Source organism: Spea bombifrons, chromosome 4 (genome assembly GCF_027358695.1).
Source record: "Spea bombifrons isolate aSpeBom1 chromosome 4, aSpeBom1.2.pri, whole genome shotgun sequence".
Lineage (NCBI taxonomy): Eukaryota > Metazoa > Chordata > Amphibia > Anura > Pelobatidae > Spea > Spea bombifrons.
Window position 1 is genome coordinate 65855731 of NC_071090.1, and position 18761 is coordinate 65874491.

The following is an 18761-nucleotide window of genomic DNA, read 5'->3' on the forward strand; positions in this document are numbered from 1 at the left end:
TATATGTTCCAGATTATATTTTTACAGTAGAGTCTCATTGTATCCGAGATTAAGTACAGATGGCAGGAGCAGGTGTCGAAGATCTATAGGATCCATCCAAATGGGACCAAACGAAACAACAAAAAAGCAAAGCAGATCTCGTACACGAGGGTCCGATGTGGGTCAGTATATTTATCAATGTGCCAGTGCTAATATATATACAGATACTAGGAGGTAGGAGGCTTAATGCGTTGTGTGCCCAACTGGGGCTTATTCATAAACTAGATCTATCTAGCCCTTTACTGGAGTCTCCAGGTGTTCATCCCAAGTGTAAAACACACAATATGCTTTTTCCTCCTCGAGAGAAAATGCGTTATGCACGAAGAAGGCTAATGGTCCAGCGCCCATCACACTGTTGATATGAACCGCTAACCAGGTGTTCCCTGGGATGGTTCTTAGACATGTGGCCTGCATGTGCATCAACTGTAAATCCCTCTTCCTCTTTTCTTCTGTTCCCTATTATTATGTTTATTCCTGTAAAAACCTTTAATCTAAATATGATTTATAAAAAAACTTAACAGAGGAAATCCATGTACCCAACCTATCCCTACCCAAGCAGGGCCGGTCTTACCATTTGGACAAACTTGGCAGCTGCCTAGAGCACGGAACTGCTTTATCCCCTTAATGACAAAGCCCGTACATGTACGGGCTCAAAATGCATTGTTTTCAATGGGTTTTGGGACCGCCCATTGTTCTTAAGGGGTTAAATTCTATGTTGGCAATCAACGGCTTGTCCTGTAAACAAACACCCCTGTGTCTAGGCTACATTTAGAGATGTCTGTAAATTAGGATGATCACATTGTTCATTTTTTTCAAGGACACGTACATCTACACACTGAAAGTTTTATAATTAGCACGTGGGATGTATGAACTCCCAAAAAGGGGTCCATTGCTTGGTTATGGCAGCACTATTCGCCGCCAAAGACAAACGTACTGAGTTCTTTTTTGAAACTGTTACCACTTTGGTTGAATAAACACATCACGACTACCAAAAAAAGCTTTGGTCCGTAGTGTGCAGAAAGGGTTAAACCATGTAGCCACAAAATATTCACTAACTCCAATAAAAACATCACATCCATGACTAGTACTTGGTTATTTCCCAATTTCTAATCCACACCTTTTGACCAAGATCAGGGAAGATGAATGACACCCAGGCATTTAAAGTTACATTGCTTTCATATTTGTTTATGGGATTACCCTACACACTCCCACAAGAGACAATGGGATTAGACACGTCCGGCTATAAATAGACATGATTGGGTATTACTGGGCCAGCAAAGCAGTGACACCACTACGTTGTGACATCACATTCTTAATCCTGTTCAAAGCCGCCATAGAGTTCTACATACAAGAAAGGCGGCACGCCGCTTTGGTTCCTTTCCCCCGTAAAAGAGAACGATTTTGTTGAAGCAATGTGGATATAGCTCTGAAATCCTGTTTGTTTCCGCAAATGTCTTTCTGAATAAAACCACGCTGTGGATACCAGCGACTCTTTCTAGTGCATCCGGCTTTGTTTGATTGGATCTCAGGTGATTATAACGCTCATCTCCCTTGCATCTGTTGTGATTTCATTGCACCTAAGCCAATGAGAGGCGGGACTCGCCAGACAGTGGGCGGGCGTTGTGACGTGCAGCGATGGGATGGTGTTCACTAAGCGATACGGAAGCTGACCCCCAGGAGCAGGGCGGGTGGACCGGAAGGTACAGGGACTCAGCGGGGATGTCCGGCCGGGGCTGTGGAGAGCCCGGTAGACCGGGTGCCCAGAACAGCTGAGTGGCTGAAGACCAGCAGAGTGCCCGGGGGTAGGGTTACCGCGCCGCTCCAACCATGAGTAAGTTCTGCTTAGAACTTTTTTGGGGGGCGGGGTGACCTAGGAGGAAGCATCATGTGTATTATTATAATGGTGAATAGTAATTAAAAGAGAATGACAGGCTTCAAAAGTACTTATATGGGGTTTTTGTCTGGGAGTGTGACTGGTATTTTATGGCGGGATAACCGATCCCCAGTACAAATTAAACCAACCAGCAAGTAATGGTCAATATGTCATTGACAGCTGATGGGTGATTGGACCTCAGTAAACATAAACAATGTGGACTTGTACTGCTGTAAAGCAGTGTAACATATCTGCTGTAAAGCAGTGTAAGGTATCTGCTGTTGGGTTACCATGGTAATATTCACAGATAATTAGGCACTAACTTATGACCTACAGGGGGTTTCAGTTTATTGATGAACTTGATCTGTGAAGTTCATGTATTCTCAATCAGTCTACTGAAAAGGAAACCTCTGACATGTTAACAGAATCTGTTACTTCCTTCTGGTACTGGCTGTAGGTCCTTGTAGTAGTTCTATCTTTAATGAAAGTGCAGCTATTTTCTTTATGATGCTTACATATTACTAAGCTATGCTTTACTTGCTGTGATGTTTAGCCCATCTTGCTTTGCCTGCTTCTGTACTTTGATCAGGTTTAAATACTTCAACAAAGTTATATTTCATTAACATCGTAGCAAACTGCGTGGCCTTGGCTACAAGGCTGACAATTGTTATCATGCGTGTCCTGGTATAATGAAGTTGCTGATGGAGAATCATACTATAGTTCATGGACCATGGCAGCCAAACTAAAATTCTACACTGCAGATCGCTGCATAGTTGTAAAGATTAATCCTTAATTATGCTGTGACTTCTGGCATTGCTAAAGAGGTTTGCTCCACTAATACGCTTATTATTAAAAGTATATTATTTGTATTGCAAATCTGTGAAGTAACCCACGTTCAGCTAATAATGTAAGTTCATGGGACAGGATACCTTATGCTTTGATATTCATGTTTACTGTTATCTTTACTGACAAAATCGTTGTAGCGAATGGCGTGCGTGCACTTTTTTCAAGTGCCGTGCGTGATTTAATAGGAACTGGTGAAACTGCTATTTATGGACCTTGAATTTCCTGCTTTAGAACACAAGTATTTTACACGAAGGTTGGGTAAATGTTTCCAAAGTCATTGCTATTTGATGGAATGTGTTCAGTATTACAATATTAAAAAGAAAATCTGTGGTATGAGCTTAGTTTTGGCACTGCTTTCTTGACACTGTGTAAGATGTCACAGGTGAGTCTTTTTCACTGGAGGACAAACATTGACGTTTCCTGCGACAAGTAAATGTGTGTGTGTGTGTGTGTGTATATATATATATATATAATATATATATATATATATATATATATATATATATATATATATATATATATATATATATATATACACAAAATGTCTAAATTCTTACCTTACTTGTAGTGTTGCGGTTGCTGTGTTGTGGGATAAAATAGCACTATATAAACGAATGAATAACAACTTTTATTAAATGAGTTCCATCATCTTGTCATTTACCAAATAACTGCCAAGTTCTAGTGGCTGGTGGGAAACGTTTATCCTTGTTGTGTATGAATTGATCTGGACCAGAAATGGCATCTCAAGACTTGAGCACTGGGCATCAGAGAGTCTCCGATTTTAATACGTAGCTTTAACCTTTGTTGTGGTCCTCCTAAAATTTACTAGTAGAACGTATTTCAGCATCTGACAAGCTGTGTTGTATTGTTAGGTTACACTGCCTCTGTTTTGGTGTTTGCTGTGTGCATATTTTATGGCTTTCATGATATGCAGCCTTTACTGTAATATGTCATGTAAACATCCCTCTCTTTCAGGGCTGGGGAAGGTTGGTGTTGACCCATATCTTTGAATGTAATAAAGGTATTAGATGGCTACCTCAACCTGCACTCATCTCACTAATAGTCTTGTGTTGTGGTGTGGTGTCCCCCTTTTTTGCATCATTTGATGTTATCTCAAACACAAATTTATACTTGTTCTGCATAGTGTGTGTCTTGTGCTGTTTGTGGAAGTTTTTTTCCATGCTGGCAAAAGCGCATGTCGAGAGAGCTTGCATTGATCGCTGCGTGGGGATGCTGGCATCCAGAAGACAAGAGGGGTTTTGTGTCCATTTTGCAAAGGACATTTTTTTTTTTTTTTTTTTTTTTGAAGCTGCTCCTTAACAATACTATCACTGTATGCTATCTTAATGTGAATTAAAACCTTTCGTCCGATCTGTGTAATTATCTTTTATTTTATTTTTTTGTTAAAAGCATGTGCCAATATGAAGTCATATTGTATGCAACGTCAATTTATTTCTTTATTTGCATGGCTAATATGCCAGTATTTTATGATCAGATCTTCATTATGCATGTTCATCCATTATTTTGGGCATGTAATAATACATGTTATCACTCCTGATTCTTTAATATTTAATATGAAGTATAAAATATTAAGAATATAATGTGAATTATTGATAGTATTTTTGCTATGCTTCCTCCCTGCTGCTAGTCTGAGTCTACCTGTTTTTGGTTTATTTATTTTTTTAATTATTATTTTTGTTTTTAAGTGGGCTTCACAAGTTTGAAAGCTATTTTTTTTTTTTTTTTTGTTAAAGCCGTTTCGATTTCTTTCTGTTTTAATATTTTGTGACCCAAACATCCTTTGGGTATTTATTTCTATCTCTTGTTGTCTTTGTTAAAGAGAGAAATACAGAATACATTTTGCGGTACTTTGTAAGCTTATTGGAACAAGATGAAAGAAAACAATGCTTAACCATATTACTGTGTACAGCACTGCATTAAAGGCTCAAGAAAACTTTTCACGGGAAGCCCCCCTCCAAGAAAGAAGAAATGCTTTCTCATTTAGCGCCACGAGAAGTAGTAAATGGAAGTGATTACAGATTTACACTGGTGTTCGGCTTTGACACAACTCCACGAGTGTAGGTTGTGGTTACAGTGCACTACGATGTGCTAATAAATTGCATGTTTGTGTTTCTGAACAGCAGCTATTGTTTTAGTCACAATTCTTCTCCACCATTACTTGGGCTTGTTTTTGTGTCAGGTGGGCTTACGTTGGTCTCCCTCACTACCTTGCTGTCGGTTTAATAGTTTGCGGAAGCTAGTCTAGTATTTCTTTCGCTGTCATGCATTCCTAGCAGTTCCTGATTCTTCTCAACCCTGCCATGGCCACAGTGAACATATCACATTTTTTCTTATCACATTCAGCGTTCTACAACTTGTCACCTAACTGCCATGTATGTTCATAGATACCGTGTTGTTTTCCCACCTCTCTCTCCTTTGGATGCCTACATCTATAGTGTATGACATAAGACATTTTAAATAAAACATCAAGACCACTGGATGTGCCATGGTTAGTCTCAACCTCAAACTCAGAGCACGTATTTCCCTTTGAGGGCTGGGACAATTTTTGTAGTTTTGCTATAGTCATGTTTAGGTGATCCAATTCATAGTTTACACTTGTATATAATTTTCATGACAAGTTTAGCTATGCATAAGTACCTCCTATCCCATGATATATTGCTAAAAATACAAAAAAATATATACTATTTTACTATAAGTAACTTAAATTCAATAACTGTCTTAAAAGCACCCCACTTAATAAATGTATCATTTTTCATGTATATCATATGACCCGACAGTTCAGGTACATATAGGAAGGGGTTAAATTCCATAATCATGTTAAGGACAGAAAATCTACCAAGAAAATACATATGCCTGCAGGTATGCTCCCCCCCCGTGTCCACCGTGGCAGCAAGCAGCCATATTAGGCTTTCCTGCGCCAGGGGCCAAAGTTTTATTTTAAATTTTAGCAGGATGGACTCCAATATGCAGTAATCATGAAAATAAGGTTAGAATGCAACTTTTAATGATTAATCAGTTTGGCATTGATTCGGACGAGAACAGAATAGCGATACGCAAGCAGCATACAGATATCTTTAAGCACTTTGCTTTAGGGAAGTCAAACTTTTATGCTAAAGCCCAAGGGAAAAAAAAATCTACTTCTGCAAAATTGGCCTGGAGGTGTACACAAGAACACGCTTGACTTTCAAAAGTACTATTGGTGTTTTGAGGGTTCTAGTCTCATTACTCTGGGTGGTAAATATTCACATATGAGGTAGGTAGCCCGTTGGTCTCCAGTTCATAGCATAGCATCATGGGCCCTAAAGGATTTAAAGAAGAAGAGTACAAAATTATTTGAATACTGGTTTAGCGGTCAAGCAAAATCTTTAGTCATAAGTTACATGTGATAGTATTTTGAAATACCGTCTTTTTCTAAACCTTATTTAAAAAGAAAAAAACAGAATTCCTTCCAATCTTATTGACTGAGGCATGCAGCTTGGCATGGGCTGTGATAAACACCAGCCCGTGTCCATATGTAACCTGCATTTTTCATGAGGATGCTGTGCTCAAAAGTTCAGTAAAGCCCACGGAAGAAAACCCATATATTCACCGGTGCTAGGAGAAGAAAAGAAAAAAGCCACAGTGTATCCGGCAATATTTATGAATTAATAGTAAACACAATGTTGGTTTGGATTCTATAGAGTCTGATCTGTTAAAGCTTGAACTGTATCTGATACAACGTAATTATTATACGAGTTTACTTCCAATGTTGTGTTTTTCTTTTATCTTGATACATAATGATGTAACTAAATTGAATTATACCGTGTTTCCCCGAAAGTAAGACGGTGTCTTACTTTCTTTTTATCCCTAAAAGCCCCACTATGTCTTACTTTCGGGGTATGTCTTATATTGGGAAAAAATTGAGAGTGATGGGAGTTATGATGTACTTTTAGAGCATAATTAGATCATGAAAAAGACATTGGAAATGGTACAGCATAACACCCATTACTCTCACACACTTACCAATCAACACACCTACCAATCCACACACATATACACAAATCCACACACATATACACTAATCCACACACATATACACTAATCCACACACATATACCAATCCACACACATATACACCAATCCACACACACATACACCAATCCACACACACATATACACCAATCCACTCTCACTTAATGCTTTCCTACCTTTCCTTTCTTCTTTCAGCTTCTTTTCCTCCTCTTCGCTCCTCTTCTTCAGTTCTTGTCTCCTTCCGGGTCAGAGGGCACGGACAGCGGTGGGCGCGGCTTCAGTGTTGTGCGCCGGGATCTGACAAGAAACCCCGGCGCACAACAGCTGTTGCCGCGCAGATCACAAGGGAGCGGTATCGGAGGTCATTAACAGACCTCCGGCTCCCTTGAGTGATCTTAAGCCGGGTTGAACCCGGCTTAAAATCACTCAAGGGAGCCGGAGGTCTGTTAAAGACCTCCGATACCGCTCCCTTGCGAGCCTGCTCCTCCAGCGGCGGACATTACTGTCCGTCTCTGGAGGGGTGCCGGGTGCCGCAGGTTGGCACCCCCTGGAGTGTGGCGCCCTGTGCGGTCGCACACCCCAAAGGTCGGCCCTGCTCTAAGGGGCCGGCCTTAGGGGTCTGCGGCCGCACAGGGTTTAAATAAAAACATCGGGGGTTTTTTTTCAACTTTATTTAACATCCTCCATGTTAAATAAAGTTAAAAAAACTTTATTTAACATGGAGGATGTTAAATAAAGTTAAAAAAAAAACCCCGATGTTTTAATTTAAATCCTGTGCGGCCGCAGACACGTAAGGCCGGCCTTGGTGGGGACTTCCCGGCCCCTTAGAGTGGCGGACCCGGCAAATCCCCCGTGTTTCCCCGAAAGTAAGACATATGTCTTACTTTCGGGGTACGGCTTATATTAGCCGACCCCTCTGAAACCCCCGATACGTCTTACAATCGGGGGTGTCTTACTATCGGGGAAACACGGTAGAACGCGCTCCCAATGGATATTTTTAGACCTATGACAACATATTTACTAAACTTTCTTAATGTGTACAACATATGAAGAGAATAGTTTTACGCCACACAGCTTATTCCTCTGTTATAAACAATTAGGGATGCGTGTGTTGGGCTTACATCATTTTGACCTATTTGCATATTTGTGTGTATTTCATTGATCGGTTCCAAGTCCTCATGATCCAGCATCATTGTTCTGTTTAAGAATGGGCATGCAAAGGCAGGGCTGGACGTTTGCCATTAGTTTTTCGAAACTAGAAGGGTTACTATAATGCTTTTTTGCCACTGCATTTTTCCAAAATAAATGGCATTAGCTGGAGCACAATGCATTTCCCCAAATCTATACTTATTGCTTAAACAGGTAGTTGCCTAAAATTGTTCCCTTAGCCCTTTTTAAAATATGACTGGTATGCCCTGTGTCCTGTGAAGTCATCAGAAGGGCTCCTACAAATCAGTTTTAAAGGGAGTAAAACGTAATGTTCAGTGGAAGTATCTGAAGTATGTAGGTCACGCTGTACTCTTAAGAACAACTTGGTGGTACATAGTAGAACAAAAAATAAAATGTATCAAAAAGTTATCCCAGAAATAAATGGTACTGTATGATAATAATAAATAATAATGGAATTAACCATATATTCATTAGTATCTGTCTATGCTGTGTCCTAGGTACGGAGTTACTACTACAGCTTGGCCTAGGTAGGTAAATATATTGAGGGTTATATACGGAAAGTGCAAAGTTTGAGAAGTGGTTTTATAACCATAACAGCCAACCGAATGTTCCTGCTGACTGGTCACTATGATAAGGCTACTATTCAAAGCTGCACCAATATCACTTTTATTATAGAACCCAAAACCACATTGAAGTCGTTGAAATCAGTGTTCGTTCTTGTTGTATGGCTATATTCATAATGAAGACTGAAACTTGGCTTTCTCAAATATTTGCTATGTGGTTTCATATGTAGATTAACTTGGGTTATTATGCAGATAGCACACCGATATGATTTATAAACACATACTTATGGCGTGAGACTTGTACACAAACCCTGGAAGTCAATGTACTTTCCAAAGGAGATGAGAAAAAGAAACTATTTTAGAGCAAGCTTTAATATTTCAAATAAAATATCATTAATTCCCCAGAAAGAGTAGGAGTAGCTCTTTGAAGGAAGTCTATGAGATGTCCACTTTAAATTCTAAGGGCTGAAGGCCAAAAGAAATTTAACAGAAATGTGTAGCTTTACAGTTGCAGACTATGCTTTAATGATGTTAATGTGAGGCCGCGCCGTGCTTGTGGCTAACGTTTTTAGTCTGTATATGACTACACTGAATGCTGTGTCTTAGCCAAGCCCTTAACTGAATGGGAAGCTTTCATGAAGCTTCTAGCCGCAGCCTCAGTACACGGACCAACAGTACCCGTCTATTGATGATACAAAAGAGTCAGTATGTTGAGTTTTCCTTGCTAATTGGAAACTTACATGGGTGATATCAAGCTGACGGAGAGCCGCCTGGTTTATGGTTATTCTTTTTATTTCAATGGATTTCAAATGTCTTTAATGTCCCTGCTTTAGAACCCATGTACGCCCGGATAAATACAGAGTCCTCTAAGTTGCTGATGCAGAGAGGTTTGCACAGCTTTATTTCCATACCTGTGATGTCATTGAAGAAATTCCGACAGAAACAGTCAAGCTTTTTGTAGGCACTGGATAGTAGCATAGAAAACCTTGAAATGGCTTTGCTGTTTTATGTGTACATAACCTAGCTCCATGTCAGTCTTCTACTTCAAGTCATAATCTCTCTTAATGTTTGGTAACAAATGCAATACCCAAAGAATACCGAAATAAATGCTCAGATGGTTACTCAATATATTTTAGTGCATCTTCTAACAGTTAGGCGATTACCGCTATTCTTTGCATGGATCAGCTCCTGCAAGCGTAAATACCGTAGGTTCTCCTAGGGGTGTGCAAAGCACTTTCATCCCATCTACATATTCTTAAGAGATTTTTTTTGTCATACACCTGCCTTTTTGTAATAGGGTATGCCCATGTGAATGTTTTATTGGCAGCCTGTATTTGTTTTTAATTACTGTAAAACCTGTAATTAACTCAATCCTACTATATAGTATGAAGATGTTATTGGGCTTCAGTCCTCTGATGATTTGTACCCAAAGTTAAAGCTAATAAAGTGTCAGTGAATACATTTCAGGAAAAAATACATTTTTAAGAGGCAGTCACTGCTAAAGTGTTTAATATATTTGTTTGAAATGACTTACAGCTTGAGTTTTTTTGTCTGCCTAAGTATTTTGGAAACATTTAGTTCAGAGATTAACCTCAAGTAAACCATTATTTAGGCCTAAAGTATTCTATGCTGTATTATACTTTCCAGAGAGAGCATTTTAGCGTTACCTGCTGTCATGAATACTGAAATGTTTCCTCCACCCTGGAAATAATGTGTATATTCTCATAAATATAAAAAGATAAAAATCCACCATATTTTGTGGAGGTTGTCAGGATATCTGCATTGAAGCACATGGGCGACTAGTGACAAGAAGGATGCGGCTTACAGCAGCAATTGGTCTATCAATATTTAAAGAGCCAGAGAGGGCTTAGCTGCCTGAATTAGAATGAGCAACAAAACGGGGGTTACTGTCCCTGCCATTTCCCAGCGGCTCACATTGTACCTAGAAATATATGGATATTCTTTTAATTGCTCCATTAATTCTGTTAAAGAGCCAAAGGCTGCTAATAAATTGCATTTCATGTTTCACAACAAATTTTTTTTTCTTGCATTCACCGTAAAGACAAAATCTGCATATCCTATTTTAATTTGGAAATCTTAAATTGAAAGTTCAAGAATCCCCCCCCCCCATGCAAGGGAAGCCATGAAAATGTAAAGGAGTAGCTTTTGTTGCATTCTCTATGAAATATTATTGAAGGCAGCATTGAGTGATGTTATAAAAGTGGCTTCTGTTTAATTGCATTTAACAATTGTTCTTGGTCACTTTGTTGTGAGGAACAACATTAGACGTGGGAGTAATTGTTTGATGAATGGCATCACTCATCCAGCTTTTTTTTTTTTTTTTAAGCAGCTGAATTATAACCGGTTAGTGCAGGTTTCAGACTTCCAACTTTCTCAACCAAGTGTCCAGCGGGTAATAAGGACAATTATATGTGTTTAGAACAGGTTTTACTCATCTGTATCTATAGCAGCTGTTGCTTAATAAAATATTGTTTATCTGATTGGTACTAAAACATAACAAAATTCTTCCAGATTCTTATGTTAAGTTTCGTTTATAAAACACCAACAATTCTGCCCAACTTTGTTAAAGGAAAAACAGTTTCTATGAGAAATATTGTATTACTAGCGTCCTGTCCTGCTCATAACATTTGAGCACATTCCTCACATGTTTCCGGCACAGTAGTTGTGATCAGGGTTTGGTAGCCTTCATGGGAGGTTGCTATTCTATACTTGCTTACACCCAGCATACATGTGTTTACGAAACCAAAGGTTGTGTATTTAGAGTTTTGAGTGTTTATCTCATAGCATAGCCTAATCAACATGATTCACAATCCCATGGTTTCAGGGCAGTGGGTGCAGGGTCAGGTTGGAATCTCTATGCAGGGGTAGAATCAGGCTCAGAACTGAGGCAAATGATATTGATGTATCCAATTCAGGACTCCTGTGCACTTTAGCCTTAGTCTTCCCTTTAGTTGCCATCTATAGGCTTTAGGGGAGCAGGTGGTCGGCTGCTGGGTCTGTAGATCTGTCTGGCAGCAATGGGATCCGTAGATCAGCGAAGACTGCCAGGGAATTGGCAGACGACTGTAGAGGCAGGCCCGGAATTGGAAGACGGCAGTAGAGTCTGAAGATCTCGCAGACGGCTGGCAGGAAACTGACTGACGGGGTCATACCTGCCATGGTCAAACGCTGAACAAACAATGCACGATAGCATGGGAAGATCCAAAGAATCGTCATAGTCCAAGCTAGAGGTGAAAATCCAAATATCACGATTAGCCCAGGAACACAATGTTCCAGCCATGCAGCTGGGAACATGCCTGCTTCATATAGGCCCTTGATTGCTAGTATAAGGGGCACGCAGGCATAATATGTCCATAGGTAGGCAGAAGGAACCAGCATCTCAAAGGCCAACTGGTGTCGTAATGGATAGTTGATATAACTATCTCACACAAGATCGCTGCTTTAAGTCCCTGTGGTTCCTGACACATAGTCATACAATGTTTACGGAAGGTACCAAGCCCTTTATGATTACAGTGGATCTTTCACATTTTCCCCTTGGGTGTATCAAACAAAACTGTGTAATGTATATCTCATGGAATCTTCTATATTTACTTCCACATACACTGCATGATTATTCTTCATTTGATGGCCTGGTTCGGGCAGGCTTTGGATGGGTGGGGAAGGAGAAGGTTAGATGGCATTGGGGCAGCAAATTAATAGGCTAGCTCTAAAATCTTCTGCTAAGGGTGTCAAGTTTGCTGATATAAATTGTCCCTCTGTTTGAAACCTATGCCTACAAAACAATTATACTAATTGGGAATCAAGGAGCGCTTGCTGTAGCTAGGTTTAGTAAATGATAAAAAGCTGTGAGAGTGGCAGTTCCCCCCCGTAAGGTTTTCATACATTTCTGTAAAAGTATGATGGGCAGTAATAGGACTAGTTAACAGTATGTGGTATATTTCTATCTCTAGACTGCACCAGTGACATTGTACAAGTGATTGCTGTTAATCTGGAGCTAGTTTGAGTTTGATGTTGTATCTCATGCTGATGCAGCACACCCTCTACTCAGTGCAGACGGGCATTGAACTCCAGCCAGCATTCTGCAAACCTCACGCATTATACTTGTGAGGAAGAATCACACCGTGCAGATGCTTTTTGGGATAATCCATGTTATCCTTCATGCACAGCATGTCATGAAAGAAACATGAAATGATATGGAGTCTGCAGATACATTCACCTGTCAGGCTGTGGGGAATATGCACAAGAGCTGAACATTCTAACTGCCCGATATTACTATGCATCATAAACCCGGTTGGGTGGTTAGCGCATGTTTAGAGCAATTTTCTGTTATGTGCCTTCAAATCATATTCCAGTAGTGTTACCATTCAATGTACCATTTAGATTCATTGTAATGTGTAAATGTGCGAGACAATGTTTGCTGACTATACTCCAGCACCTCATTATAAATACATTTCCACGATTACTTGTATAATGTCATGTAAGTACTGACTTGTTCTTGTATGTAACATGACATGCAGCATACTTTTTCACACAACTGCGTTTTTTTTTTTTTGGTACTTTACCTAAAGCCTCTGCATATGGGATCTGTTATCATAGTCCAGTCTACTAGATACCCACTGCTTGGGATAAACTGTACAGTGGCTCAGACTTAATAATGCAGTTGGAACCTGGGTAATGAAACTTTGCGAAAGGACAGACTTAAGGCATTGCCATAATGTATAATTTCAGTGTGGTGCTCACACGGTGAAAGCTACCCAAAATATCCATTGATTGACATCAGTGGCAGCTTCCAGGTCTGCAGATGAACCTAATTGGAACAAAATTAGCTAACCTACAATACTGTATACAGCACTGGACTTAATCCACAGTGAGAAGATGCCCCCCCACTCTGAGACCTCCCCCATTAAGTGTTTACTTTATCAACATAACTCCCGTGTCTGTGAAGTACCTAAATTATCGTCTTAGTCATGGATTCAGTTTTCAAGGCATCTTCTATGTAAACACATTCCATTGAAAGTAAAAGTTGTTAAAATTGTGTCAACCGTATAGGCCACAGGAACATTGGATATATTTGAGTTATGTACTTTATCCTGTAAAGGTATTTTCAACATGCGTATTAAATATTTACTATGATACCGTCTATCTAATTTTCCTCTTGGCTGCATTTAATGAAACCAGGGAATTTAAGTGAGGTGCATACTTAAGTACACTTCCTGCACATACTCTGTAGCGCTCTCATTAATACCAAAGGGAGCTGAGGTGCCCTTTGAAACAAAATGTTTTAGTGGGAGTTTTAAACATCATCTTCTAAATAAATGCTAGACTTGTTTGTTTAAAAACAGCAGGCTCATAATCATTGCTGCTGGGTAATCATTAAGGTCATGTAATGGCACTAAATTAAAGGGGAAGGCCCACAGATTTTCTTTTTCTTTGAGCTTTAAATACAGTGCTGGATACAGTAGTGTAGTTTAAGAAAAAAGAAAACTTGGCTTAATTTTCTTTTTCCAATAATCTTTTATCTGCACACCTGAAGGCTGCCATTGTCGTCGGTCATGACATGTGATCCTTTTAAGTGACTTGCTCAAACATCCCGCTGAGCTGATTCTTTATGGCAATGCTGATGAAGTCCTGCTTAATCCTCTCCTCTGTGAACTTTCATTAGCCGTGTTTCTGGCTGGGTGATTAACTCCGAGTATATTATATACCCGCAGCTGTCTGAAAACAGAGTATTACCTACAACGCTAGAACCTTTTGAAAACTCATTCTTCCAATAAAAAGGCAAGAGGGCTGTAGCTGGACAATACTTAAGCTCTGCCCTCAGTGACAAACTTTTTTAAAAGCGTGTTGGTTCTGTCTTTAATGTTTTTTTTTAAACTGTTTTGGAAAAAAAATATGCTTGACTTTATTATTTTCACACATGAAATCCAGCAATTATTTTGCCTGAACACACTGATTAAGAGCAAATAATAAAATCTGGGGTTCTGGAGTGTATTGATCGCCCTTGAGGAGTTATTTGATGGAAAGTAATGAATTTCTGTAGAACAGATTCTCCCTGTGCATTGTGCGTCTGCTGGTCTCCTGAAGGCTGCCTTTTAAGCCTTCAAAAGAATTTAGAGGAGCGTATCTGAGAAGGTGATCTGAGCCTCCTTGCTGCATTACAAGCTCACACAAAATATGAATAATATGAGTTTCAGCAAGCAAACCTGTTGGCTTTAGGATGTAAAGGGAAGCTGGCAGCTGCCGTCTTGTCTTGTTAACTAGCGATGATTCAAGTCTTGCAGATTGTAAAAGAACTGGTCTCACCGTCGAGGCGCAGAGCTACCACAGAGAAGAAAGGTATGAGCTACCAAGTCCTCTCTTAGGCTTGTTTGAATGTGCCTGTGTGTTCTAGTGTTGTGATGCTGCAGTTTCACATTGTTTGCTTCTTGTTTTTAATATTAACCTCACCTTTGCCTAGCTTTGCTCTCACTAATACACCCAAAATCACTGTATCGTTGTTTTTATTTCGTAATGGGCATTGCCTGTATGCTTGCAGTACAGCCTTATCTCATTAAACTGACTTTAATGAATGCATTTAAAAATTACATCCTAAAATTTACATTTAAAAAAAAAAATCCTGACTAGGATTACAGAATGAAGAATGATTTTAAAATGAGGCAACATTAAACATTTAAGGCACACGATAATTAGGTCTGGCTCTGTACACATACTATTTTGTGCTCCCTGGATACAAAGCTTGGCATTCAGAATTAACTTGTTTGAGACCACTGAAACTGTTAGCACTGCTTTGTTGACTTGTGCAGAAGAGAAATGATTGTAATAGTTAACGTAGTGGCATAATGACCTAATTAACATATTTGCCATTTCCATCCTTTGGCGGTGTGACATGCGCAGCAAGCTAGGGGGTTGCACTTATAGTTAACAGCTAGCGTAAGCAGGAGGTGGACGTCTACCTCTCCAAGTAATGTAATGGCACGTTTCTTAATGGTACAATTTATAGATTTATAGGTCATGAATATGGCGTGGGAGATGCACCGTCTGAACATATTGAAATATAGAATTGTATTTTAGACTATAGAATATCACATGCATATCCCATCGCATTTTAATACCTGGTTGGGTTCATTATACTTGCAATAGCCGTTTTCTTCTGCTTAATATGCTTTTGGGAAAGCAATGAAAACATGATATCGATTTGATGAAAGGCTGATGCAAAACAATCTCTATGCCCCTATTTCATACTTCTTGACATTCTAATGTCTGGAGTATTGCTTCTCGGTTTGCATCATGTGAAGCAGTCATCAGTGATGGCGCTTCCTCTTTCTTTACTTACTTTGTCCTGTTAAGTCTCTGTATAATATACACTCTTTATCTATATTTCTATTTGTTTTATATAGTGCCATCAGGTTCCTCAGAGCTGTACAAAGAGTAGACAGGACAAAACAATAAGTATATACCATGACCTGCAGAAACAACAGGTGAGGAGGGCCCTGCTCAAAAGAGCTTACAATTGTAATTGCCTCCAAAGTTTATTGCAGTTTATAACACAAAGTCCAGTTTTACCAAGGCACTGGATATTTACTAGTGAAGTCGCGCATGGAAAGGATTTATGGGAATCTGAGTGACTTTGTACAGTCCCGTGTTTGTTTGTTTTTTTGTCATTGCATATTCCCCAGCATTCAGATCTGTGTTAAACAAAGCTTTGCCACCTCTAGAGAGATCTTATGTCTTAAATAATTTAATTTTTATTGCCTGGAGCTCCGGTGTTCATTACTCTGCAAATCAATTTATGTATCATAATTTCACGTAGAGTCAGCGGTTAACAGCTCTTTAGTTAGGTTTGTGAGGTGACTTGTTATTGTCTCCAGGGAATGCAGATTTATGTATATGTCCTTATCGTTACCATTTTAACGCTAGATTTTTCTTTAAGCATCTAAAAATTTGATTTAATAGCTAAAACAATTGCTTAAACATCCATTATTATTTTTATACTAGGCTTTAATGAGCCATTTAGCTTTAAAATAAAAATGGCAGTTCATGTGCCTCCAGGTAATATATATAGAGAGCATCATCAGAAGTCATACCTGGGAGCTTCCCAGAGAGCAGGCTACACTGGGAATGGATTTATGAGGGGATGCAAAGCCGTGTTAATGCAGGCCTAGCCTATCAGACAATCAGAAGTGGGTGAGGAGTTATATGGGTAGCGGGTACAGCCACCATTTCCCTGGAACAGCTTTGCTTCGTCTGGAGACTCTGGGTGAAACTTAGAGGGTTCCCAGGGACGCCCATGCTGCATAGTGGTCTCTTTCAGTAAAAGAGTTGCATGGTGACAGAGCAATAAGAGTTTTTAGATTGTATAATGAATGGTCCACAGAGAATATTTCCACTATCGGTATAATTTAATATGTCCGCAATAGTGATCTTTTTAAGACATCTTTACTTGTTACTTATGAGAAATAAGCTGTACCTTTAAACAAAACTCAGTGTTGCCTGAAGCACCTTTTCTCGTGTGAGATGATAATGTGCCATTTTACAGCAGATCATGTCTCTTGATGAAACTTATTAACAATAATTTCTGTAAATTACTTATATGCAATAAAATATATAAATAAATTTGTCTAAAAGCCTCTAAACCAGAGTATCCGTAGGCAAGCAGGCAGGACGCTTAGTGCCCTATTCCTCTAATAGATGTTACAACAAGGAACTAAAAATATTCTGCATTGTCACTGAAAATAGAAAATTAAAGGTACATGGATGCGCCAGGGCATAGGAAATGGTAGCTTGCTTCCATTTACTGTGTATTTATATCTGAGTCAAACGGTCATAATTTTCCCTTTGTCTGCTGGATTGTCTCCTGGGGAATTAATGGTATGGAGTGGGACTCATACTGAATGCATTTGGTACCTGGGCACTGGAAAATAGTAGTAATTATAACGGTAACTACAAGGGCATATACATATATTCCGGAATGTGTTTAATTAAAATATGTTCTGCAAAGCTTCAGAGTTTACTGCACTTAAAATCATCTGAAGCCTGGTGATAAAGCTAAGACACCTCTAATAGATAATGCTATTGTGATAGCTCTTTCTTAGCCCTTCATGGTATTTTTGTAATGCCTTTAAAAAAAAAAAACTCATTGATGTATAGCACATATATGAGATGCTCCAGTCCCACATATATGATAAGTTGCCCTACCCACTTTAAAGCATGTCAGTATTGCGGGTTTATGTAATTTAGTCCCTTTATTATTGCACTACAGGTTATGTTTCTCTTTCTCTCTGAAGTTTTAATTTTATAATTATATGCTACATTAGAAACATAGTTCCGGGTACAGTTGTAATAAATGTGTAAACCCTTTTTGGAAATAATTTTCTTGTCATGTTGCCCTTTTCTTTGAGTTTTCTGGGAATATATACTTATATTGTAACGCAAAGGGAGACATCAATAGGCTATTGCCGTTGATTATATTTGAGTAACCCTTTTCATGACCAGTGGTGTACTTGGTACGTCATGAAAAGATTTCCCTGCAGGACTAACGACGTCTCTGGTACATCATCCATTAAAAATGCACACACGTTGCCACAATCACCACGAGCAGTCAGTGAGCAGCAGATCCTGCGTACTTCTGTGCATGTGATAGCATTTACAGCCAGTCCTATGGATGGATACAGTCAGGTGACAAAGGCAATGGTTGTAAGCACGGCCTTTGTTTCTGTTCTCTGCTTCACCTCACTGTGATCGTAAGCTGGCTTCGTTGCATAAAATTGTCCTGATCCTTAAGGGGTTAAATTCTAATCACTTGCTCCACACAATGTAGGTCGGCATTTGGGAAATCATTGTGTTCATTGTTTGGAAGATTAAAACTGGTACAATGATCAGTTCTGGATTACTCCCCATGTCATGACAAGATTTTTTCCGTCTCTAAATTAGCATGTTGCAGGGGTGTTACAATATCAACCGGCTTCATTATACATTATGAAGGGCCCTATCCATTGCTCTCACCACTCAGTTATCATATGCATTAAAAGTGCATATGATTGCTGGAGTGCCCCTTTATATAAGGTTCATTTAAAACAAAACACCCTGGTGACTGTGGCTTACTTCACTACACAAATGTAATGGATCCATCTCTGCATTTTTTGCCCCCCCCCTTTATATTGTGTAGCTGGCTTTATTACTAAAACACATATATGGATATTTAGACTTTGACAAACAAA

At 39.2% G+C, this 18761-nt stretch overlaps 1 protein-coding gene across 2 annotated transcripts in view; it reads left to right on the top strand.

The window, feature by feature from the left end:
• The first annotated feature begins 1697 nt into the window (after positions 1-1697).
• USP6NL (USP6 N-terminal like) overlaps positions 1698-18761 on the top strand; it is a 70035-nt gene continuing 52971 nt past the window's right edge. The window contains exon 1 of one of the 2 annotated variants that reach the window (XM_053465220.1): positions 1698-1870. In XM_053465220.1, the coding sequence (XP_053321195.1) occupies positions 1867-1870 (4 nt within the window). In that variant the 5' untranslated portion in view covers positions 1698-1866. Of the gene's footprint in view, positions 1871-14500; positions 14881-18761 lie in introns of those variants that run through there. The other variant, XM_053465219.1, reaches the window with a different exon arrangement.